Source organism: Pyrgilauda ruficollis, unplaced genomic scaffold (genome assembly GCF_017590135.1).
Source record: "Pyrgilauda ruficollis isolate IOZ18807 unplaced genomic scaffold, ASM1759013v1 scaffold2, whole genome shotgun sequence".
Classification (NCBI taxonomy): Eukaryota; Metazoa; Chordata; class Aves; order Passeriformes; family Passeridae; genus Pyrgilauda; species Pyrgilauda ruficollis.
In genome coordinates, this window is record NW_024519206.1 from 16,263,313 (window position 1) to 16,291,134 (window position 27,822).

Here is a 27,822-nt window from a genome sequence, read left to right on the forward strand (position 1 = left end):
GAAAATGTCTGCTGGACTACTGGATAATTTGCCAGATGAGAGGCTGATATAAACTATTTCTTATAGCAGAACACTGAGTACCTGCAGTTCCTACTGCCACAGTGCTCTCCCATAAAGCAGATGAATAAGTAAACAATTTAAAATGGACTAAAGTTTTTAAGTGGCTTCACTGTAATCATTGGTGTATTAGAAATGTCAAGGCAGCCACAAATTCAGGATAATTAGCATGAAAACCATGGCTAATTTAAATGCAGTTATTAAATGTTGGGAAAATTAATTAAACTTAAATGTTAAATATTAAAACCTAGGTCTCTAATCTAGAAACAGAAATTTGGGCTTCAGTCTTTAAGCTTTGCAATAAGAGATACAGAAATCAGGTTTTGTGAAAGTTTCAATTCCTGAAGAGCATGGCTCTATCTTGCTTCTTTGAAATTACTTTGAAGAAAAAAAAATAAATAAAGGAATGGCTGTAATATCCAGAGTCATAAGATATTAAGACTAAATTCAGTAAGCTGCAAAGGAGAATTATCTGGGCTCTAGTCCACCTGATTTTTAAATGGGCCATTCATCAGCATAAACCTCTATGACTTGGAAAATAAATGCTAGTTTAAACAAGTTTCTTCCACAAGCAATTTCTATTTGCTGCTATGATCAATTCTATTAAGAAATGTTATTGCTAAGAAGCAGACATTCATCAGCAACATGCACCATTATACAGCAAACAAGAACTTGATGTGAACGAAAACTCACATTGTGACTGTGTTTGAAAAGAAGCCATTGAACACTTTATGAAAGAGCAGATTTCCAGATTTAGAAAACTCCTACTTCGAAGTTATGCAAATTTTAAATCACATTTTTTTTTCAGGTTTTATCTTTATTCTACCTTGAACATTTTTTTATTTGTTTGTTTTCAGCTTTAGCAAATTTGCAGTGAGAGCAGAGGTCATTTTGCAGGTTGATATGTCAGCTTCATGCTTAAATACCCTAAACAGCATAGTGATCCTAAGCAATACTTTCCTGGTTACAAAAACCACTGTTTATTCTCTTAACTCAGCACAAAAACAGAGTTAGAGAACCTATAATTTATAAATTTACTGAGGCAGAGACATACTTAGAACTGCTGGACAGAGATTTGGTCGCTTAAGAAGGGGAAAATAAATACATAAATAAAAAGCATAATAAAAAGCAAGTTTCAGACTCATTACTATCTTTTTGCTGGCACCAGAGTGTTTTTAGAATAAATTTGCTCAAGAATTTGCTAAGTAGCTGGATATCACTTAATTAGACCATATCATTACCTTTTTCTTAGGTTATGCATACCAGTAAATTAACAAGTTCGGCCTCAAACTGGTACAAATCAGCAGTTCTTTCAAATGTTCCTTTGTGCTCTTGTGAGAGGCCAAGGTACTGGTGCAAGTCCATTGTTTCCTTTCCCTGTACTCTTTGATCAGCACTTTAATCTGAACTGAAAGAGGTAAGCAGCATTTCACAAGATCTGACCCTAAATGTTTTCCTAATCTCCATCTATCCAGGATGTTTACTCATGATATGAATGCTGATTTGAGTTAGACTTTTCCAGCACCAAGAAGGAGAGTCTAACCAAATTTGGCAAGAATTTTAATAAGCATTACAGTTTAATTAGCCTGTTTATTTTCACTTATAGCTCCACATGAGACCAAAACACACAAGTAAAAAAGCTATACAAAAATCTACTAAATGGTTCATCATCACTCTTTAATGAGAAGATTTTAAAAGGTAACTTTTCAAAAGTTAAGCACATTTATCAAAACATAATGATCATTTCTCCAAATCTTTATACTATTAATACTGGAAGTATATTTAATATTATAAGCAGAAAAGAAGAAATGCATCTAGGTCTTGTTGACAAAAAGCTATTCAGTTGTCTTTGATAAAATAGCATGTCTATTATAATACCAAAATAAAGTTGGTTTAGCAAAGAACAGTCAGAAAATACATTACACAGATAGGGAAAAGATTTGTACTCTGGAGAAATGCTCACAGAATGAAGACAGAGGTGAGAAACAATGAAGAGAATTATGATGGAGAGGAAAATAGGATGGGAAGAAAACAGAAGAAGAAAAAACGTTGTTGAAAGGGTTTACATTCAAGACTAATACCACACATTTTTCTGAATATCTCTTAGCATAATCTTCAAATTTTGGCTAATTTACATAGGCTGGAAATGCAGAATTGAAGTTCTTCTCAGCACATTTCCTTTCAATCCCACTCTTTAAGTACTTTGCCTCCCCAACTATGCTCTGAATAAAACTGAAATGAATTCTTTGATGTGTAGGAGAGAAAATGCCAAAAGGTCAAGAGGGAGCTTCATTGTAACTACTTCAAAAAACACTATGTTTCTGTGTTTTCTTTTACAACACAATATTAATTTAATACTACATTTCCCTTTCAGAAATGGGCCATTCAGCATAGCGGCTGCAAAGTACCTACTGAGTAATGGGAAAACATGCTACTCTGAGTTCCTGTGTATTTACAAAACAGTATGAATCTATGACCATTTACATTCACGATTCTGGACTACAAATTCTGTAAGAAACAGGAAAAAAAGTGCTGAGAGTATTTGACAAAAATCCAGGATATATTTCAAATCCTTCCACCCCATTCAGCAGATAAATTCAACTATGTTCCATTATAAGCCTGAAAATGTGATACACTGGCCTTCTCCATAAAGCCAGAATAAATAAATCCTTTATTGTGGATCTTTTCTGCCCTTCCTTCACCCCAAATAATTGCTTTCTTTAATGCTCTCTTCTCCAAAAATAAATAGAGACACAGCTTAAGCTGAAATAGAAGGCGAACATGGCTTGAATCGCTTTTTTTCTCCCCCCCCAGCTCATCCAGAGTTCCTGTGGTAGAGCCCATAAGCAGTGCATGAAAGCAGATAGCTCAAAGCCCACATAGTTATTCCTGGATTTAAATACAGATTGGAAATGAATGTCCTGTGGATAAATGTCTGTGAAAAACACAGAGGAGAATAAGTGCTTGGGAGATTAAGAGATTTACTGTAACCTCTGTGAAAGCTGAACATTTAAAGGGCAGGAATTCTTCATTTTTCAATCAACAAATTTAAAGGGGCAGAGATTTATATATTATCTCAGCTACTAATTAAAACCCTGTGTCTGTGTGCACATGTGCATTCCTATACATACTTTTATAAATCAGCAGATGTATATTGCTAACAGATTATGGGACTATTCTGGTCAGCAACATTTATATTAATGTTAGCTTTCTTAATTTGTTTAAATGGCACTTTGGCTAGTTCATAATATTATTTCAGTTGGTAAAAGCCTTTAAGGTCCTTGAATCCAACAATTCTATGTAATTGATCAAGATCCCCTGCTGAATTGAAGGCAAATAATTTCTTCTTACTACTAGAACAATACATCCTCAGTAAAAAGAAAAATATCAGCTACAATTTGGTTTTACAATTTTCCCCTCTTTATGCCTGCTTGATCATTTTTATTACCTATTACTCATGGGAAGCCTAAATGTAGACATGCTGAGGAACTGCTATGAAAAGCCTGCCAGATATTACTGCCATTTTCTTGCCCTATTCTTCCCTATTTAAAGCAGAAAAAAATGAAAGAACACAGAAGTTCAAGTGCCCAAATAACAAAGATTTGCTTCACACCAAAGTTTAAATAAAACAAGTCACGTGCCTGAAAGTCCTGCTCTTCAAATAAGATGAGGCCATGCATGGACAGCAGCATATACTGAATGAATAATCCTGGTCATGCTTTGCTGTTTCTGAAATTATGAACATTCAGGAACTGTAATACACAAATAAACCCCTGAAGTGGAAATGTGACTGCTGAATATTGCTCACTCTCCTATTTTGCTTGAGTGCTATGCATCAGAAAGGGTATCCAGATCTAGGAGACTCTCAACATTCTCTATGACCAGAGTCACCAGCCTGCCTACCCTTCAACTGTCCCTGTCCTACATTGCTCCCTTTCAAACTGTAGCCAAGGGCAATATTCTCATAAATATCTTTGATACAGCAAATCCCTAAGGATTCTAGCAGTGAGATTCATGTAAAAAATAAACACAATCACATTCTTATGCATCTGATCTCACCTCCCAAAGGCATTTAAAAAATCACAGATCAAGGCCCCAAGCATTTACTCAGAAAAAAAACCTTCCAGAATTTGCCAGCAGCAGCTTCAGACACCAGCGCACTGCCAGGTAAATTAAATACCCACCAGGGCTTTTTTCACTAATTGCAAAAAGCCAAGGATGTTAGAATATACCATACCTGTGGGAATATTAGGTCTTGTATGTTAACAACCACTGAACAATAAAAACTTGTTACTTTGATCTCTACAAAGAAGAAAATTAATAAAAAAATGCTGTAAACTTCTTAGCAACTCTATAAACATCATGAAAATACAGCTGCCAACACTTTCAGTATTCATACAAGGAGTTTGTAATGAAGCTGAAAGGGAGCTTCTGAGGGAATTACTTCTTTGCCATTTAATTTGATAGAAAGTTATGTCTGAATGCCAAGGTTCATCAACAAAGAAAAGCAAAGAGGAAAAATGGCTGCATATTACCAGGTAAAAACCACAAAAAACCAAACAACCAACCAAAAAAACCAACAACCCCAAAGCAATAAACCATAATTTTAATTTTTGATGCTACAGTTACTTTGTGCTATTCATAGTATTATTCTAGTGTCTTCACATTCCTTCTACCTTAAACAGTGATAAGGGTAACAGAATCCCTACCTCAAGGATGGCCAACACAGCAAATATAATATTACCATATGGTATTAAAAAATTCCATACACATCAGGATCTAATTAAACTAGTGACAGAAGAACAACCGATGATACTGCAACACAAAAAACATGCTATGGGTCTGTTTATGCTCTAAGAGATTTTTTTCTTCTAGTAAGGTACAGAGTGAGATATGTTTCTATAAGAAAAATCCAAGGCTCATCCAAGTGTTTCTGTGCAAGGAGACATGGATTCCTTAGAGGAAATATGTGATTCATTGCTCAACACTTAAGTGCAAATAAACTGGGATAAATCTTTCTTGTGCTGAGTCAGGTGTGAAGGTTGGTTTTGCATTGTGTTGTCTTGCTACTATATATATAGGCGGTAAAAAACACAATGCAGAAGTGTCTTTTCTTAAAACATAGTGCCAGTTACTAAATTTTTTTTTAACTTCTGTAGCATGGAAGCATTATTTTCAAAACCTGGATTTAAAAAAAAACAAAGCAGAAAATTAAAGTATCATTGAATGCAGAAAGTTGAGAAATGTCACAGTTGAACTTTGAAGTCTTTAATCTGCTCAAAATCAAGCAGTCCTCAGATAAGCGTGTCACTGAAGCTTTCCTCAGATAAGGACAATGAGTTCTTTTCCCAAGGCTCTTTGAAGAAGAAGGAAGAAAGGAGAGAATAGCAGATCTGGGGAAAGTATTGGGTTTGTGCATATGTCTTTTGCTTTGTCAGCTTGCAATGAAAGAGCATTCCAACTTCTGCTGGATAATTTGCACCAACCTGCTGGTGTCTGGCAGAAGGAGCCCACCATCTGAGTAGGAAATGTATGCACCAGGCACTCAAATTAATGTGACATACGAATTCTATGGAAATTTATGCTAATTTCCCTAATGGCTTCAAGATGGTCAGGAAACAAAATATATTCTATGTTTTGTCAGGTTTTCAATTACTTCAACATGCAAGACAAACAGTTCCCTCCCCTATTCCGTAGTCATCCCCACAGTTTTTCATTTACTCATTGTAATGATTTCCTGTGTTTGTTTTCACCTCTGCTAGTCAATCCTATCCTATAAAAATGAATTTTCATTATAATTCTCTGATCAAATCAGGAAAAAAGCACTGGCCAATCCCAATCAAATCCTACTATCCCCTCATTAGCCAGTCTCCTCATGTCGCCGCATTGATTCCATTTCATTCTACATAAATGTAAGTTTGTTCAGGTGCTCATGTCACAGTTCACAGGGTGTTGTGAAGGGCATTTTACTACCAAAGAGAGCAGTTCTCCACAGAAGCCAAGGCCTCCCAAAGTTTTCTGTGAGATTAAACAGTATAATCCTAACCTCACACATTGTTACAGCAAAATGGTCTAGTAGGAAGCTGCTGGTGGCCCGATTAGTGCCCTCAGTATGGGTAATATGCTGTCTTTCCCATGGGGCTCCTTTGGGTCACAGTGGGTGTTTTTCACCCTTGCACAATATCAAGAGAAAAGGAGACTTAGGCTCATTTTTACACAAAATAAACAAACTGAGCACATTTCAAAATCCTGCTGTGCTTTGTGTATATATTTCTGTCTGCATTGATTTCAAGAATGTTGTGAAATGCTTTATCATCAAATACAAAGGATGAAGCAGATATCATTTATTTTCATCCTCTCCTTGTCTTTCTGAAGAAACTGTTCTATTAACTCACCAGCTCTGCCATTTTCTGTTTGCACATGCTGCTTCAGCCAGCACATTTGAACATAACATCTACAGCAGGTGAACTGTGGAGCATGGGGAGTTCTGTCAGAACACATTAACCAGAAATCCTCTGGATATGCACTAACAGTAAGTCAGGGTGACAAGTCTTTTTCTCAGTAACTTTGGGGATCAGATAAGATTGAATACTCAAGCTTTCTGTGATGGCACTTCATAAAATATCCACAATTAGCAAAAGAAGAAAGCAATATTATGAAGATCATGCTCCAAAAAAATTAAGAGTGATTACAGAAAATAAGACAAGTTTTGACTACAATGTAACAGGGATATCTTAATAGCATTGCATAGTAACTATACCACTCCATATTCCATGAGGAAAAAAAAGTCTTGCACATAGATCTGAGGTTTCATTAACCCTATCAACAACTAACATAATTCTAGAGATTTGTCAGAAGTAATAATACCTATTCTTGCTAATTGTTGATTTATATCAGCTGTATCATAATATGAATACTAATGTGTGAGGAGCTTTTTTGACTTTACGGAACAGAAGAATATAAACATTTGAGAAAGGAAAAACCTTACATCACACTGTGAAAGAGCAGGTTTTCTGGACTATAAAATTTGCATGTGAATAAAAATAATAAAAACTGAGTTAGAAGAAATGTAACTCATCTTTCTGGAAAAATTCTATTCCTGTTGAGGTTCACTCAAAATCATCATGAATATAATATCTGATTTGACAAAACAAACACATACTATTTGGAAAATTCCTTTAAAAAATAAATTACTGCAACACTTCAGAAAAAAAAAAGTCAACAATGAAAAAAACAAAATAAAAAAGAGACCATATAAAACAACCAAACAAAAAACCCCACCAGTGACTACACTTTTCAAAGATTAAAAACTGACAGCTGACTACCATACAGGATTCTGGGCTAATCAGCAGATGGTGCACAAATGCACCCCCTATAAAGCACAGTACTGGAATTTTCTGCCAAAGTAGCCAAGAGCTAAAAAAATTCCTATGTAGACTAAGAATAAAGTGGGCATTATGGATGTGCCTGTGTGTCTATCAATATATAATTACTGTACTCAGAAGCACACATATTCAAAATTAGTCAGACCCTCTAGTGCTCTCATTAATGTGCTCAAAGGGTTTTACAGGATGGGCTGTATGCAATATCAAAGGAAAAACAAAAAAAAAGCAGATTATTTCCCTTACAACAAATTTTGCAGGTATATAACAGATTAAACTAATCTACACTACACAATTTAGCCTGTACCAAGAGAAAAAGAAAATTAAAATATACATACAGCCCCACAGAGATAAAATTAAGAGTGGATCTGTTGAAATAAACTCTTCTGGCTTGCAAAGAAATGAAAATGGTGGTAAAACTAAAATGTTTCTTTCTTGAATATTGGTGAAACTGCCAACTATAATCTAATTTAGTTGTTTTTTCTTTAGCTGTAATATTATTTGTTTCCATAATCTTTTCATTTGGAGTGCTCCTAAGAACAGAGAGGCTTGCCACTGTTGTTGAAAGAATTTATTTCACAGTAAAATGACAACACTGAATTCTAAATAATATATATTTCTTAAAGCCTGACAGTTCCAGGACCTTCTCTTTGGCTTTCTAAAGTATATTTCATCTGGTTTTGACAAGGGTCACTGGCATGAAAAGAGTCAGTGATAAAATCAAATACAATACAGTGAATTACTGTGGCAGTGATTTTTCTTTAAAATTTCAAGATTTTAAAACATTGGGAATACTCTTTTAGAGATGTATAAATAGAAAACCATGTTTCCCCTCATATACAAAAATTGGTATTCAATTAAGAATAATTTAATTGCATGATGAGATGTGATTGGTCAAAAAATAAAACACCACACAAAACCAAAAAATGAAACCAATAAACAAATTTAATATCAATTACTCGATAATTTTTCTAAGGAGCTGTTTGATAACTTCACTGTTTACATGACAGAGTCTAGTGTTGAAATCCTCAATGGTTTAGGTTAAAAGCTAATTTATTTCAAGAAAAAGAAAGTTTGAAAGGTTATTTATTTTGCCCTGCTATGAAGATCACATCTATCTTAAACCATCACTGAACAAGATGGTATCTGATGTTCTTTTCTGCATCCTGCAGCATCTATTCTTCCCTCTGACACCACTAGTGACAGAAATAAAGGTCTAAAAACAAGACCCATGTATGCTAGCAGCTTTGTTCCTACATTTTCTCTTTTAAAGGACAAGAATTTTACTTTTATAATCTCTAACTAGACACATTGTAACATGGATCAACAGCAGTTCTGAGTATATGCTACAGGCAATTTGATGAAAAAATAAAGGTGGTAAAAAAGGTTTCAACAGCTCATTTTACATTTCAGAGCCTTTCACAGAATACAGAATTTACTGTATTTGTTTTGCTTCTGCCAAATACCATCAGCACCCTGACATTCTGAGTGGAATTTTCTTGGTTATTTTTTCCTTTTTAAACACACAACTATGAAAAAAAATCTAAGCCTTTGGCTATATATATCTAGGTCCTGCCTGACGTAAATCAAGAAAGTAGGCCTCTGAACCTTTAAAAGTGAAGTTTTGCAGTATTTTCTACAGAACCTTAGAGAAATTCAGGTGGAAAGGTATCTCTGAAATTTGCTTAACTTCTTACCCAAAGCAGAAATAATCTCAAGGTTAGATCTGGTCGAGTTCTAAAAGTCTCCAGAGAATAATTTCCACAGCCTCTTTGGTCAACTTATTCCTGTGCTTACCCACTTTTACACTGAATGCTTGTATCCATACATACAACCAGAACTTTCCTTGCTGCAATTTGTGATGCTCCCCTCTTGCCCTTTTGTATATATCCATCTTCTACCTAAAAACCCCTCAAGGAAGTTGAAGACTGCAATAAGATCACCCACAAGCCCTTCTTTTCTTCGCAGGAAATAAAACCAGCCTTGTCAACCTCTATTTGTGAGCCACATGCTCAGGTAACCTGACCATCCTGGTGATGCTCTTCCACACCCACTGCCTAACCACGACGTCTCTCCTGCAGCACTGGGGGCCCAAAACTGGGCATGGTACTGTCCCAGTGTGTAGTTCATGAATCCCATTCAACCTTTTGTCCACAAGGACATCCAACTCTTTTTTTTTTTTTTTTCACAAAGCTGTGGCATTAAACATGGCTGAGGCAAACAAGAGCTAAGTGAAAACTATGGTCATGTAATCAGAGGTTTTCATCAGTTTGATGACCAAATTAAAACAAATAAAGAAAAAAAAGGTTTTTTACTTTTTTTAAAAAACGTGCCATGATAATAACTTTAAAATAAGGTGCAAATAAAAACAATATCCTACAAAGAAACCTAGGACGTTATCAGAACAGGTAAGACCATGGACAAAAAAACCCCAAAATTCTATTGTGTTTGCCAAGTGGAAAAAATGTCCATTCACAATGCAACTTGTCAAGGTTCAAATCTCCATTGAGTTTGAGAACAGGAATGAAAGTGGAAGGAGGAAATGTTTACTCACTTTTAAATATTATTGTTACTTCTTTTGGGATAGAATGAGAATTAATCAAAGGTAGGAATGGAGTTTTCCTGGCCAAAAAGGGACAGATGAGTTGTTAAGTGTTCCCAAATGGGACATGTCCAACAGAAGAAAACTCCATTTCTGAATAATCTTTAACAAAATTACTAACCAATTGGAATGAAAATACCAAAGTGAATAATTTTTACATTTCTAGTTTTCCTTTCACTGTTCTTTACTATGAATGATACTGTTTAAAGATCACAAAATGTTTGATCTTTCAAAATTCTTCTTCATTAAATTTCTTTTTTTCTTCTACGACATTTTAGAATTGAGCAGAGAGAGAAACTCTGTCTGGGTTTTGGTTCTAATTTAATAGTCATTTTGCTCTTAAAGCCTATAAAAAAGAAACAGTCAATATTGCTTTTATAACCAAAAAGTTGGTATATTCTGTATGATAAATTACATATCATCCCCACTAGGAAGGGCTTGCATTTAAAAACATGCTATCCTGACAAAGTTTCTAGATGAGTATTTTGAAAATCTGAATTTTATTACAGAGCAAAGTGTTACTAAAGAGTAATACTAACAAAGTATTACCAAATATCAAGTGAGCTACTTTGCTTACAATTAGTGTATCTTTCCAGCTCTCTAATTTCATATTTGTGGAACAACTGGGGGGAAATCTTAATTATGTTTATATAGGTATAATACTGTCTGCATGGGGATTCCAGCCAGGCTAACCTATAAGCATCAATGTGAGAAACAAAGAAAAGACATAATACAGATTAACTTGCTCCCACAGTATCAGAACTGTAGATTAGAATTAGAGCTTCCTCAATGATTTGTACTGAGCCACCATAGCTATCATTAATTAATTTCCTGAACAGAGGGAAGAACTTGCCCCCTTCTCTTGAAATCAAAATGTTTAATTTCACTGGCACTGGTCTTAAATCTTCAATCTTGAGATATATGTCCCCTACTGAAAAATATGTCAGAGGATAAGAAGTTAGGTTTCAGTGACATAACTATCAGGAAGACAGTAAATTTTGAATCAGAGAGAAAAAAAAAGCCATGAATAAGTAAAAATCAGCAGTAGTGAAATTTGTCTCTCATTTGATATTTGCTGGTTTTTTTCTTCTACTCAGATATATTCTGTATGAATTCTGTGATATCCTAAAAAATAAAAAATTTATGCTACAAGAGACATACAAAATTATTATTTTATAGCTTCACTGAAGAGTACAGATCTATATTTGAAGTCAGAAAACAACTGAATATGGGAAAAGCTAGCTCTTAGGAAATTAATACCAGGAAACGCTGATAAACTTTGTGCGTTGTCATGACGCGTAGAAGATCTGTTGCCTACCAGATGCCAGTGCCGGGGGAAAAAAAACCCACCATATTTAAAGAAGACAAGTTACTGAGAAGGTCTGGATGGAAGCCATGGTCATCATAATCTATATTGGACCTAGTGATATAAGCAGAACTAAATGGAGAGCCTGCAAAACAGGTTTCAACAGTTTGTTATCTGTACGTACAAGATCAAATGCCAGTGTTCTCAGAAATGGGAATGGTGCCACACTCAGGGAGAAGCAAAGAATGGCAGACCAACACCTCACACGGTTCAGAAACAACACAGATGGACATACACTGCTCTCAGAGTAACTGAGCTTTATCCAGTTAATTTAGCATTGATTATCAATATTCCTGCTACAGTTAAAACATGAAGATATTGCATGCCTAAAACAGTATTATCTTTTAAGTGGAGAGAAAAACTGGTTCAGATGAATAATTTGTATGGCATGTCTTAGCCAGCCTCAAAAAAAAACCCAAAATCCCAAAAACAGGGGAAAAAAAGTAATTAGAAATAGTCTATGTGGATGCTAAGTAGAAGTTCAAAAAGAAGGATGTCCCACTTTTTAAAATGTATTTTAAACATAAATTTGAGGACATAAAGGGTAGTTATTTTTCAATATGATAGAAAGAGTTGCACACCTAGGAGCAACATAAAGGCCTGAGGTTATAAATGTCTAAAAAGGACAAGCAAACTGTGACAGGAAAATATTTGGAATATTCAGAGGAAGATCTGTGAGTATGGAAAATTAAATGTAGCAAACAGGCACACGGTGGTTGAAGATTTTTACCCTCTAATCTGCACAAAACAGCAGTGTTTGTGTGCTGTTGAGGACACCTCTAAGCACTCCATCCTCCAGGTCTTCACATAGCTCTCAAAAACCCTCTCCAGGTGTGCTAAAAGGCAGCAAAGCAGGACCCACTTCTAAACTTGTTTTAGCTGCCACTGTTGAACTTCTCTTGGGCAAACATCCAATGTGGTTTGGATGAAGGCAATTTACTAAGCATCTTGCTTCAAGATGGTAAAAAGGAGGGCACTCTATATAGCAGGGGGTATTAAAAGAGAATCTGTGCAGTCTTACACTCAGGTAGAAAACTGAATTCTTTGTAACTTTTTGAATCTGCAGTTAGAGGCTCATTTTGACCTTGGACAGATGTTCTTTGTGGTTGAGATTCTCCACATGCCTTAAACAGTTTTATTGATAATAAGCTGCTACAGTACATTTTATTCATTTGCCACTTAAGACAGTCAAAAAGAAAGGAATTTCCTAGCTGAGACCAGAGCTAGACTTCAACAAAAAAACATAAGCGCATCCTTAAGTGCGCTTGACAAACAATTAGAAACTTCAAAACTACATTAAGTATATTTAGACATAAATTTCTACTTATCCCCCAACTCCATGAAAAATTATCCATGATTATAAATCACAGTTATACAAGCTTCTATACATTATTTTAAAATTTTATTGTGCTATTCAGTGGACCGATTGCCAGATACACCATATGAAAAATTATGTAACTCCTGTGGATTTTTCCCCTCAAATCCAAAAGAATGTTTTAAGAATTTCTAAAATATATTTTATCTATGTGACTGCATGCTGTTATTGAACTTATTCCAGGTGCACTCAAACTTTCCCCAAGTTCCCACAACATGTTACCTTACCTGTATTATACCTGATCTGTATTAAAATTTAGCAATGTCCATTTCCATTTATTTACAATAGCAGACAGCTAACTACAGCAAGTCCATATGGATATTTGCACACATTTGTAAATGTCCACATTTACCGTCCATTTATCCTTTTTGTATACTCACAAAGCCAAGTAGATCCTATGATGCTTATTAGAAGAAATAGCAACACCATGCACGAGGCTAGCCTGAGGTGGCTCTTAAGATTCTTTCATTCACCTTGTGGTAAAACTTTGTGTTGAACTATGACGTCCTATATGGTGATATTACCTTTCTGAATAAAATAAAAAAGATTCTGCAAATACAAGTGGGGGTTTAAAAGCATTGCTTGCAAAAGTGCTCTTGAAATCAGAAAGCGTTAATAGTTCACTAACTGAAATAGGAACATGATGAAAAGAGACAAGTGCTTTGAAATAAGGAGTAGGATTTACATTTGGAAGCAATGGAAGTGACAACACACTGCCCTTAGCCAGTCCTACTTGTCCAGAAATCTCAAGCTTTGACATTTGGGAGATATTACAAATACCCAAAAGGAACCTGCTGTGATGCTTTACAAGATACTGGCATGTACGACCCACAAACTAGAAGCTTAAAACCAGAGGAAAATACATATTTGATTCACTGTTAACTGGCCATGAAGCTCTGAAACATAATAGGACATTAAAAAAAAAATGTTGATATGTGACTTCCAGGGACATCTCAAGCTGATCTGACAATTACTTGACAGAAAATTAATGGAAAATCACCTATTCTGAAGGAAAATATACTTTGCCTGAAGACTTCCTCTTTTCTCCAATGTCCCATCCAATCCTATTCATCTGAAAGGAGGGCTAACAATGAAAGAGAAGATGACACCACTTCCCTGGAAGCCCTAACCTGATGGTGTTTACCACCTAAAAGTAAGAATGTGTCTACCCCAAAGCTATCAGTTTTCATGATCATAAAACATGACAGCAGAGGAGCAAAATGCAATGGCAGCATAGAGACAGAAAATAAACTGCAACACAAAAGTGCAAGGATGGAAACTCTGCAAGCAGATAAATCACCTGGATTTCCTACCTGCAGGTTAGTAAAAAGTAAGGATTTAGATGCAAAAGAAAACTTGTAAAAGATTAAACATTTTCTCTGACCAGTGTGCAAAGAATGTATTGTGTAGATTTAAGGAAACTGCCATCTCAAATGTTGTTGTAGGAAACTACATTCAACTACTGAATGAGGTTGAAGAAAGAATAAAATGTGGGAAATAAATATTCCTTTTTGGTGCACATTTCATAATAGTCATTACCATAACAGTCATTATTCATTCTGAAGTAATATTAAGTGTTGAATTAAGGGATTTGTTTTTTGAAATTAGCAAGGGGGAAAAAATATACTAAATTCTGATACTTTGCTCCTGTTTTCCATGTACTCAATTTCCTTGTTGGCTCTACAATAAAATTTTGTTTTAATGAAATTTTAGTGAAAAAAAAAAAGTTGTAGTTGCATTTATTTTAAAAGATAGTAAATAAAACATACTAAATTGGATAGACTTTGGTCTGGGTTATGAATTTAGAGAGCTAGATAAATAAACCACCACCAAATGCTTCACATCCTTCTATGTTTCAAAAGAATAATGGTTCAGAAATCAGTTTTTAAAGCATAAGGATTTCTATTAATTTTGACTTTGCTCACCTCCTTCATTATTTTCTAACTTGTTCTCTAATGTATTGTAAAAAGTATTGCAGAGGAAAGCAGTTTTAGGTTTTGTCCTAACCATGCCTCATTCACTCATGATGATTCAGCAATTTACACAAAAGAATGCACAGAGGAAATTCTGGTTTAAATAAAATTTTAGAAACATCAGCTTTCTTACTGGTGCTACTATACATTTGCATCCACAGTTATTTTTCTATTCTGTCAGTGAGTTTTGCTCCTGCTGGTTAGAATAAACAATTTCCCACAAGAGGTCACCTCTTCCCACAGTGTCCAGGCAGGTTTTATGAGAAGTGGTGCAATGTCAGCAGACCAGATAGGAACTGCATCTTGCCCTCCTCTTAATTCCAAAACATACTCAAAATCTCCACTGACTTTCTTGTCACCTTTGCACTGCACGCATGAGAGTAGAAAAGCAAAAACATCACCAGTAAGAATATTTTCTAGGGTGTAAAGAGGAAAGTGTGAGAAGTCTTTTTAAGAGACATCAAAGGCAATTATTAGGAGGAAGGTACACAGAAAATTGTGCTGCTCCCAAGCACATTTCAGTTACAGAAGTGCTGATGTCTCACTATATCCTGTGAAGTCATCACAAACCACTGTACCAAGTAATGACACAAGAAACATTGGGTTCACATCCCTTTTTGTGGCTGCACAGTGTGCTGTTCTGAGCTTGCTCTGCCTCAAGAAGGAACCACAGGGGTACAGTAAATCTGCCAAACAGACATGTAAGCAACTAGCAAAACTTTTCAGAGTATATCTGGTTATTCAAATACAGTCCAGATACCAACAGAGCAGCAAAGAAACACTGCTTTTAACCCCCCAATGCACATTTATTTACTGATTATAGATTTGCAGATATTAACAGACTTTGTGCACAAGCAACTTTCCTGATGAAATTAGGCAGAGATATTCCAGTAAAGAAAATGTTCTGTTATTCATGTCCAACAGACAGAAGCTACTTCACAAGCTAGAAGTTGGTGACTGTAGCATGACAACTCTAATTACACAGTCAAATGCTAATACAGCTGAACCCTACCTCTGTTCAGCAGTCCATTGCAAATTATTTTGGAACAAGACATGGGCTTTTGTTTCACATGAATCAATCCTCCCTTTCTATTATATCCTCATGATACAGAACACACAAACCTATCCTGCTTCATGGGAATAATTCGGAGATGAAACAAAATGAGAAATCACAACTCCAATATTTTTCTCAGCCTTTCCATGTATGTTAGTTCCAAGCGAGCATCCAGCAGTGCAAAGGCATATACAGAGGCAAACAGAGTAGGGTTTTTGAGACACTGTAGTTAGAAATTAAGTTTGCTTGTGCATAGTACAGATACTTTATTCATATGTCGAGACATAATGAGTAACCATAATGACAAAACCTTAGAAGACATTGCATAAAGCAGAATATTTACATACTTTTAATTTACAGCAGAATTTTGTCTCTAGAATTATTATGTCACTAATGTGGACATCAAGCATAACAGCTGTCTTTTGTGGCAATTGGATTTCCACATAAGAAACACCATTCTCTTAAATAAAGTATCCTTCTGACACACATTGAGAAAACAATATGCCTGTGCAACAATGACCTTCAAAAAGCGCCATTTGCATGTACATGATAAATTGCAATGCTCGAGTCATAATTTGTATAGTCATGGTCATATGTCAGTTGGGCATGCTGGGGTCTCATCAACAAAACAATCATTTGTCAGAAAAATACGGCCTATATTTCAGAAATACTAGTTATGACAGAACTTATAATGGTAAAAGGACTCATGTTCTGATTTATACTCGTCTCCAAAAAGGCATCTCAAACAGTGCCTCTATTCAAAGTACAGGGAGGATGGTTACTCAAATATTCAGTTCTAATTCAGTTCTAATTTATAGCAAGAAATATTTTATACTGGTCTCTCTAATTTATAACACTCAGTTGAAGAGAACTGAACTTGGTGACATGAAAAATCCCTTCGTTATACTCTACCCTACATTATTTTCCCATTGGAGCGCTACTTTTGAATATTGATTCAAGGACCTACCAAATTTGAAAATCCTCAATTTTCACATAAACTCCCAAAATAATTGCACTTTGAAACCAAGAGCTAGATAGTCAATCAGCTATTTTCTGACTACAAATTGATGCAGCTACACACAACATAGAATATTCTTAAGGAGGAAATAAGAAATATGCTGCTATACTGCTAGTTTGAGCCTCTCCAGAATATAAATGTTGAACCATGATTGAAGCTCTTTGAGCTAATTTCAGCATTGCTTAATTGCTAATTCTTTCATTATCATGGATTAAAGTGGAAAAATGAACTGCAGAAAAAAATCTTTCTATCATTAGCAAAATTGTAGTGCTAATAATAACAATAACAATTCCTCCTTAACCAAAGATAGCAATAAATTAGACTGTGTTTATTTGGTTTAATAGAGAATGCATTTGTGGATAATCACATTGCACCTTTAATCAATTGGGAAATCAATCTTTCTTTATGAATTTCCACAGGTCCTACTAATGGTAGTAGCATTTTTTTCTAAGCTTGAACTCCAAACATTGTCAAATGCTGCAGTCCCACTGGCCACTTAAAGACAAATTTAATTGTATTGTTGAATATTATAGTGGTGTTATTTGTTTTATTGTTGTGTTTTACAGAAATGAGCAACACCTCATACACAGTAAAGCACTCTCATCCAACATACTTAGGCAAAATAAAAAGTGTTATTCCCCACTCTTAGTGTGGAAACAAAGCAGAGGTTATTAAAATAATAATATGAAGTTCTATCTATGGATTGTTGCTTTGCATATCCTTCTGCAGGTGGGGCAGGAAGTAACTCAAGGCATAAAATTGTAAGCAACGTGTGATATGGAGAAAGAAAGTCTGAAAGTCCTAAGTACAACATATTAAGGCACTTGTTTCTCTGACATAGTACACAGAAGTAATAGAACAATGCAGTACAACCCTATATATGGCACAGCAAATGTGAGTACTACCTGCTATTAAACTGAAAAAATTGCAATATGGTACTTTGGTTTTTCTTGTCAGGGACCATCATTTGCCTCTATTATCTAATCTGCCTTAGTACAAAAAGCAACATGTGTTTTTCTTTGGGGATCACAACTCACTCTGATGATTGAAGAGTATGTCACCTACTATGAAATGCTTTCCTCAAAGCTGTCAATGAAATCAATCACAGTCAAAATAAGATTTGTTCTATCTCTGTTTCAATTCAGCCATGATCTTGAAACCAACTTATGTTAGCTGTGGGTTGAACCCAGAATAAGCAAGCTAAAGTTAAAAGAGTTTGGGAATGTATTTCTGTGTAATGTACTGGTTTCAATTTATTTCACAACAACCTTACATTCATTAAAGGCAAGCACGCCCCTAACAAGGATAACCTTTCCAGTAGACTGTGAAATATGGAATACCACTGATTATGCTGAAAACCATCAAAATGCAAATGAAATGAGAAAGAATCTGAATCAAAATAATTATGTAAACAAAATATAAACTGAAAACTCTTGCAATAACACAGATGGTATATGTTAAGCTATTTGCCAGATGCAGGGATGACCTCCAGCACTCCGAAGTCACCAAAAGCCTTTGCTTTAACTTCAAAGTATTTGTTGTTGGAATAAAGCAAAGTTTATACTCCTATATATCAACATAGTGCACATTGCTGCAATTCTCAGATCAAAACATGGCAAAGATATATATATTATAATGCTTACCATTATCACTTTTGAGATTTCCATTGCTGAGCTGTTTCAACCTCTTCTGATGGGATTTGCCGTTGTAGTGGATTTGTGCCTGAGCAGCAGAGTTTAGCTGAATGTTACAGACATTACACAAAGTGAAATTGGTGTGTTTCTTTTCTCTCTCCTTCTTTTCTTCAGAGCCATCAGGTGCTAATTCTTTCTCACCTTCCCGGTCTGGGAGAGATGTGAAATCTGAATTGTATGCCTGGTTATCAACTGGTAAATCGGGGCTCCAGGGCTTCTTCATATTTTCTGAGAAGAAAAAACACATGAGAGAAAATTGTTGAGAACACAAAATAATGTAGAAAAGATAGCAACCTCTGCAAAGCACTAAAAGGCAGATGATACTTTTTTGCATTTTATATTTTGACATTATATTTCCATTCATATATTTTGCTTTCTGTTCAACTTTTTCAGTTCTTCTATGTAACTTGACTAACTTCACAGCCAAGTGAAGCCCAAAGCTGAGCTACCACCAGATGTGTATGTGGTGATAACTTATCTAAGAAAGGGTAAAAACACTGCAGGAGTTGAGAAAAAAATGTGAGACAAAACAACCCTTCAGTGAATGGAAGAAAAGGGATAGAAGGTATAATTAACAGAACCTCCGCCTGCTTGTATATTAGTTCCATAAGCTTAAATGCACAGACCTCACCCTTGAGTTTATTAAATATTTCACAACCCCAGTCATCCTCTCCCCACTTCCTGTGATTGCTTTCAAGCCCACATCTAATAACTTCATAACTTTCTCATGTAAAGTAGTTCAAAGACAAATAAATATGTTATTAGTTTCTTATCTTAACCACCCAGGATTATAAATGAAGGATAGTTAGCTTAGATTCAGCTAATACCAGACAGCAACAACTACAGAAATGAGCAGATAATCCCATCTGCAGAACTTCAAGTGAAACAAATGTAACTGTGAGCTTCCATGATTAAAAGTGAGCAGAAATGGCACAGGTAAAGAAACGCTCTGAGCACTGCAAACCTAATTCACTATTCAAGGAATGCAAAATGTTATACCAACTTAGCATTTTGATGAGACCTTTATGTACCATATAAATCTTTAAAGTGCTTGTTCACCCAGACTTAGTGAATAAATGAAGGTCTAGACAAAGAATCTAATCTATACTTTGAGTGACAAAATTACTGCAGCCTTAAATACAATGATATTATTTGGTCTCTAATTGACAAATCAATCAACCTAGAGACAAAAAAAGATTATTGCAGCTACACAAGAAAATGGGTCTTTAATGCGAGATCCAGAAGAGTTTCAGTGTCTAAAACAAGCCTCCAGATTTGGGTCTGATTACAACAAAATGCTGCAAATCATTCTTGAGATAGCTTCAAATGACTTAAATTTCATCAGCTTAACTTTTTTGACAGCTCTCCCAAGGATTTAAAGACAATTATTGCTTTCAAATCAAATCACAAAGACAAATTTATCCAAATAAGCAAATCTAAAGCCTATCAATATTCAAATCAGTTTCCATCTCAGTTTTCAGTTCTGCTTGATATCTAATTATCATTGTGTTCTATTCTAACTAAACCCCATTTCATTTAAGAAAGTACAGACTCAAGTCTGAGAGGACCTCTGGACTTGCTGTAGATTTAAACCTCACTCAACTAGATTTGTCAGTATTATTTCAGCTTCTGTGCACAGTCAGTTCTTATTTAGGATTATAGCTGTTGAAAGCAAGAGATGAGAAAGCAGGCTAAATAACTCGTTCCAAAGCAAAAGACATTGCGAGACTGTAGAAGCTTAGAAGAAAACCTGATGTTTTTAAATAGCAGACCTATAGCATTTTTCTCCTAACATAAGGAGGAGGTTTCTCCTGAGGAAGAAGCATAAATCTATCAACCTCTCAGCCCTTCTGGAGTTTGCTGGAGATACTGTTCACTCCAAAGATTCATCAGTCTAAAATATTTTTTAATTAGTAAATTCAGTCTTTAATCAAAGCAGTATAACAATAATATATCACAATAGAACTAGTTTTATCAAATTGGTCTATATTCCAGTAACAGTTTGGTAATCCCATTTCATATACATGTTGTACATGAATATATATATATATATATATATAATCTATTGCATTGAAAGTATTCCCCACTAGAGAGCAGTGTGAATTTAAAATTACAACAATATATCTCTAGACCTATAGTGCTAACAATATAGGCATAAGATTACTATAAAAAAAAAAGATTTTTCAACCAAGATGTACAACTTCATATGCAAACATAATCTAGTAAATTAAACATTGTATTCTATGTGTATGCATGTCTCATTCCTTTTGAAACATTTACACACAAGCTGGCAGCCTAATAAAATGTATTAGCATGTTATTACATCCTTCTAATGTTTCAGTCAAAACAGTCTAATCCATTAAAGTCTTATTTTTGGCATATAGAATTTGTCTTGCATTACAATCTCATTCCAGAAAACAAAATTACAAAATGCACACTCAATAACGGCACAATAAACTAATAAGAGAAATTCCACCTTGGAAATAAGTGATTTGTATGCTACCATGTGCTTTCCTCAAAAAACCATGTGACATCATTAGAGCTGTAATACATTTTTGCATATGTCCATATCACTCTCAAATCTGGAGGAAGGGGATAATTTATAATTGGAGTTTAGGTAACAACTAGGCAAACAGAAGTTTTAGAAATATATATTACACTACAGTACATCACCATTTTCTTTACAGATACACAGCGATTTCTGAATATATAATGGCACTGCTAAAGGACTAAAGTGACATATTACAAACCTTTACACCTGTAAAGCCAGTGATTACATGGCAGTGCTAAAAAAGATCCATTTAAGAAAAAATTGAAAATGTGAAGAAAATATTTTTTAAAAACAGAAACAGTTTCTGATTAAAACATTCCAAGTCATTCTTATTCAATATTTCTTAAGGAACACGTAAATAAAGATAGCAAGTGATGAAGAAGTGGGAGATATGTGAGTATAATATGCTGACATACTTTTAAAATACAATTTACCACTCCAAGTAGCACTTTTAAAGAAACAGGAAAAAAAAATTCTTAAAATCTTGTAAAGATCCACCAGTGTTTAAACCAACACACATGCAGTCTCACTCATGAAAGCAACAGGCCTTCAGCTCATGCATGCATCATTATATACTTCCATTTTCTGGAGTAAAAATGTTTAGCCAGCAATTTTGATTGGCAAGCAAAAGAAAGCATAGTTCATCCTGTTGGAAAATTACATGGAACAGGATTTTAAAAACTTTAAAAGAAATTTTTAATTTTATCAATGTCTTATTGCCTTGATAATATGTGGATAAGCTTTAAACGACAACCCTGTTTCACAGCCATCATATTATAGAGGTCATGTTGACTGTACTGGCTACATATCTTTTAGAGTCATCAGTTTTGCAGAGAACTATTTTTTCCCCATAAAAGAAAGCTAGTTTCTCAATTTTAGGGGCCCTAATGAAGCCTTCAGAGCACTAGAAATGAGTGAACTAGGCAACCAAGGTCCCAAAACTTCATGCCAATTTAAATAGCACTCTGGATAAATGCTTACATTTATTTACCCTGGGGCTCTGAACTCAATTTTGGCTCAATGATGCTTACCAGTAAAATGAACTTTGCACGACATTATAGCTTTGTGAAGTAGAAAACTGTCCCATATGGAAAACCAGCTCACTACAATTTGTGGCGTTTGCTGGCTTAGATAACATAGCTACTTTGTGGGGATTTCTCTTCTAAAATGTGCTTGAAAGTAGGGGATTAGAAATCACATTATTTCCTGAAACAATCCCTACCTTCTTAGCTGCAAGCCAATTGCATACTTTCTATTCAAGAAAATTGAAAGGAAATATTACTCATTTGTACTAAAATTGCTTTATTTCCAGACAGTCTTATCAGCATAGAACTGCATCAATCACTGTGACTTTAGCTCTTGTACATAATACTTAAATATGTTGTGTACATTCAAGAGGCCAACAGAGTACAGGAGTCCCAGAGACCACTGTGTACCTAAGTCTGTTGTATTTAATGCAGACATTCTGCCACTGATCAATGACCCAGTTCAGCTTGGAGAAGAGAAGGCTTCAGGATGACCTTAGAGATACCTTCCAGTACCTGAAGGGGCTTACAAGAATGCTGAAGAGGGACTTTTCACAAGGGCCTGTGGTGATAGAACCTGAGGGGGAATGGCCTCAGGGTGAAGGAGGATGTGTTTAGATTAGGTATTAGGGGAAAAAAATACCTCATTTTAAGTGTGGTGAGGCACTGAAACAGGTTACCCAGAGAAGTGGACTCTCCATCCCCGGACAGGTTTAAGTCCAAGTTGGGTGGAGCTTTGCATAATTTGGCTGAGGAAGGTTGCCTTTCTCCGGCAGGACAGCTGGAACTAGGTGATTTTTAAGGTCCCTTCCAACCCAAACCATCCTATGATTCTATACATCTTAAAGCATATCTCCTTCCCAACAGGTTGCTACAATAAATACATTCTTGTAATAGCTGCAGGATAGAAAAGATGGACAGGGCATTAAGGACAAAGTCCACTAATTACAATATTAAGGGATTTCTAGTATTTCTTTTCAAAACTGTGAACAACATTCAAGTAACAATCATCAAAGATGCAGATGTTTGCATCTGAGTTACTCATTCCCAGACTCTATTTCTAGACACTAAATTTCACCAAGAAGTGCTATGCAGAGTCATCTCACAATGAGCTAGACTAAAGCATAAACTCAGGTGTTTTGTGGTCAGAAAAACATACTCCTCTTCATTTGCAGATGTCTATGCTGTACATCTCAAATTAGATGGGATGAATGTTGCTCTGCCTGTGATAATGTCTCTCCAAACATTAAAAGGACTGAACTTTTGCAGGTAATAATAATAATAATACTCCTTTTCTGAGATATCAACAAATAACAATATGGAGAGATACCATCTGCTTTCAAGAAACTGTTGTTAATGCAATGTTTAAAAAAGAAAAGAAAAAGAAAAAAGAAAAGAGAAAAAAAAAATCGAGATTGATCACTTATCAATAGCCTCACCTTGTCAGCTTTCACATATTTAAGGGATGTTACTGGCATGCTACACCCTCTGGTAATAACTGGAATCTTATCTTTTCAAACTTCATAAATACGTTGCTCTATCTTTCAGGTGATAGGACATCACCAGTTGACGTAAGTCACTGTAGCACAGCGACTTTTGCATGAAGCTTTTAAGAATCGTCTTCACACTGTGAGTGTGAGGCACTATGTGCCAGGACCCTCAAAACTGGTATCTCTGTGCTGAAGTTTTCCTATTTATGTTATGCTCGTTGAAGCTTCCTGGTGCATTGGATACTTGTGATGCCTTGACCAAAAAGCCCATGAGTGCTAACTTGCATTTGCAACCTTTAATTGAGCTTACTGAATAAAATGCTAGCTCTAGAAATGTATTCCTGGGAGAAGCCTAAAATCATCATACTGCCATCTATTTTAAACATGGATGGTGGGGACAGGGTAGCCTGGGGGAAGGATCAGGAATAATAAAACAAAATATCCTTGGCTTCTTCCACCCCCCATTATCACTGGATGATCCCAACACTGCAGCTTTCCGGTTTTGGTCGTGGCTGCACCTGCTCCTGGTTCAGAGCCCAGAGCAATTTAGGTCACGAACAGCCTGTGCTGCACATCACGGCTGTGGCAGAACAAACGCACAACAAAAAGCAGCAAGTGGTGAAAGGTCACTCACGGTGAAAGCACTGCATCTGTGCAACACAGATCCCTCCCAAATGACCTCAGTAACCTTCAGGATATGCTGCAGGACTCATCTGTTTTCTATGGATGGATGGATGGATGAAAATGCCATTTCAGTGGAAGAGCTACTGTGGAATGGGAATCTACTGGGTTCTGAAATGCTTTTTAGAAACCAATCAATTTTTCAGGGTCTCCTTCTTTCTGAGCCTTTCTGATTAAGTTTAAATACCAAATAGCACATAATACAATAAAATTTGATGTGAAAATCTGGAAAATATATGCATTAAGTAATTTTACACTGTAGGAAGGCTTTTCTACTATGAGTTTTTGTAGCAAGAATAATCACTTGCTTCTAGAAATCAAGGAAGATTTTGTCAGGTCATACACCCAAGAGCTAAATTAATAGCCAGTGATAAAACCGTGGATAAAACTCAGTATCTCTTCTTGCCATGTGCCTAATACAGGTTCAGATCAAATCACATTTGAAGTCTATATTTATCAAGTTTTCTCTTTAAAAATACTCAAAATAGAGTAAAAGAGGCATCTTGGCAGGGGGGGCAAGAAAAGTCAGGGAGGGAAACATCTTATTTTCTTGTTTATTGTTTCTCTGTATGCTACCAGCTCCAACCAGTCTGATCACTGCTACTAGCTGCTACAGCACTTCAATCATCCATGGGAATAATAATAAGATCATAATCATCATCATCTCAGGTGTTTTTGTGAAGTCTAAGAGGAAAATAATCTCTGAAACAAAAACCACATCAAGCAAAAGGAAAAAAAGCATGTTTTCCACATGTGTTTATTGCTGAGGTGGAATTAGGTAAAATTGAGATTGACATTATTTGGGGTTAGAGTGCTTTATAATTTTATGTCTCTGTCCTAGGACTCCTCACAAGAAATGGTTCTCTGCAAACTGAACCCTATAAGAATAGATATTTATCCATTTGAAACCGGCTCATTGTATATTTGTATACCTTAAGCAATAGCACAGAAAATAAAAGCCTGGGCTTTTGTTTGCTTTGCCAGGAGAGCATTTAAATCTTTCAGGAAAGGCTGCATTTCAATGCTGCAGCAAATGAACAAACCCCAGCCTATCTCCCATCACAGCCACATGCACCAAGAGATCCTAAAGGAACTTACAGATGGACTAAACAGAAAAAGTTCATCGTTTCTTGGTTCAGCAGCTCACTCATGCCAGAAGCAACTAACAGACATCTCATAGTCTCAAAATATACTGCAGTCAGTTTTTTAATTGAGTTCTATAAAAAGAGCTAAGCACTAATCAACACCATATGTTATTCAATTAGCTAGTAATACATATCTATTTCTCAAGCCTGTGCTAACATAATGGAGCACTTTGGGTGGTTTGGAACTATTTAAAGGCCAAGTAATTAATTTGCAAACATCAGCTTCTAAAATCTGAGAAGCACTACTGTGATGACTTACAAGCCATGAAAACTCCCTCATTTTCTTTCTATTCAGTCTGTTTTCAGAAACACTCCTTGTGAAAACAAAGATTTCTGAATAAAATAGGGCCAGAAAAAGACATGGGTTCAGCTATGTGTGTGTTACCCAGGTCCAGAGGGATGCTCCTCCCATCCAGGTAAAGTGAGCAGCTCCTGTTTTGTCACTTCCCTCTCCACCAGCAGTAGATCTTGGTACAGACCTTGTACCTGAGGCAGTAATTAGCATGACAAATGGTAGAGCTAGCAGGTTTTGCCAACAAAGAAAATTTGTTGCTGTCAAGCAACCTGAAGTGCATTATTTCTATTCTATATTCTTGATTTTCACATACGAAACTGTACTCACAGCCTTGAAACTCAAAACTCCTGTCAATGGTAGTCAGAGACAAAAAAGGGACAGAAACATCCAGCTGCAATTCTGGCTGCCTCTGCTGGACAACACCTTGGGTTTAGCAATACTTCTGAGAAGGTAAGCAGTCAGAACAGCTTTTAAAGGGAAGGAAAGGGAAAAAAATAGAATAGGGAATTATAATAATAGAATCTTTTAGGTTTATACAGATCTTTAAGATCTTCAAGTCCAGCTGTTAACCCAGCACTGCCAAGTCCACCACTAAACCGTGTTCTCAAGAGCCACATCCACATGTCTGTCTAAATACCCCCAGGAATGGCAAATGTATCAGTTTCCTAGGCAGCATGTGTAACTGCTTGATAACCCTTTTGTTGAAGAAATTTTTCCAAATATCCAGTCCAATCCTCTGCTAACACAACTTGAGAACATGTCCTATCACTTGTTACCAGGGAGAAGAGACTGACCCCTACCTGTCCATACCCTCCTATCAGGTATCTGCAGAGAATGGTAGAGTCCTGAGCCTCCTTTTCTCTAGACTAAAATAATCCCAGCTCCCTCAGCTGCTCCTCATCAAATTTGTGCTCCAGACCATTCACCAGCTTGATTGCCATTCTCTGGAGACATTCCAGCAGCTCAGTGTTCCTCTTGTAGGGAGGGGCCCAGAACTGAACACAGGATTTGAGGTGTTGCCTCACCAGTGCCCAGTACAGGGTGACAAGCACTGCCCTGGTCCTGCTGGCCACACTATTGCTGATACAAGAATATTACTTTTGATTTCACAGATAAAAATCATTTTTACAGACTCTCTGGATCAACTCCCATATGTAAAATCAGCCTACAACCTGTCATTCAGATATCCTGTAAGTGCCATTTTCCACCTCAAATATCTTTGATTTTCCCAGTACCTAAATATCCAATCAAAACTTTATCTCAGCAGAAAGCAAGAGCATGAACAGCTGTTTGGGCATAACGAGCCACTCATTTTTGCAGACAAGAAAGTTCCATTTTTAACACTCCGATACAATCACTACCACTGTATCCAAGTAGGCAATTTTTAAAATTAATTTTCAGTTAGTGTCTGTGACAAGTTTGCTGATAGGTTATCTCTTTGGATACACAGGCACCTTTATTTTCTTTTGTGATTAAGTATTTCAGAAATAAGTATTTTGGCAATATGCTGATGAAAATACATCTAGAAAATGAAACAGGAAAAGAATTAAAAAGGCAAGCCACATGAATAAGCTCTGTGGGAATTCTGTTTAAAAAAATAAACAACCACCACTTCCCACTAAGAAACCCAAACATTGCAGAATAAAGAATAATAATTCTTAGAAAGAGAGTTCAACCCCTAAAATCTTTGGTATGCACAAAAAAATGCAGCCATTGGACATGAAATGAAATAAAGTGGCAATAAGGGTAGTAACAGTGAGGAAGAGGAAATTAAAGGCTACAAGCAAGAGATAACCAAAAAAAAGCTTTTTTGTTTTCATTTCAAAAGAAATGCCAGAAATATGTGGGGTCTTCCTTTTTTATTTTTTTTAATCTAAGAAATTTTAGAAATTATTATTTTTTGTATTTGAAAGATAATTTTCCAAATATTTTCAGACTTTTATAGTTTGAATTTTCAAACCTTCTAAGGTCCTAGTAAATAGCAATATTTACCACATATAAAAACATCAAAAAGATAATCTCACCATCCATTTTGTCGTAATTTTGTTTTAGGGAATTGCTGTGTGGATATTTTTAAACAAAATATCTAGAAAACACAGGAGCCATAGAAGAAC

At 35.7% G+C, this 27,822-nt stretch overlaps 1 protein-coding gene across 1 annotated transcript in view; it reads right to left on the reverse strand.

The window, feature by feature from the left end:
* The window catches only part of ZNF385D (zinc finger protein 385D), a 410,559-nt gene that overhangs the window by 306,776 nt on the left and 75,961 nt on the right, over positions 1 to 27,822 (reverse strand). Inside the window, exon 2 of the mRNA XM_041466486.1 lies at positions 18,471 to 18,749. Coding sequence (XP_041322420.1) covers positions 18,471 to 18,749 — 279 coding nt within the window. The remainder of the gene's footprint in view (positions 1 to 18,470; positions 18,750 to 27,822) is intronic.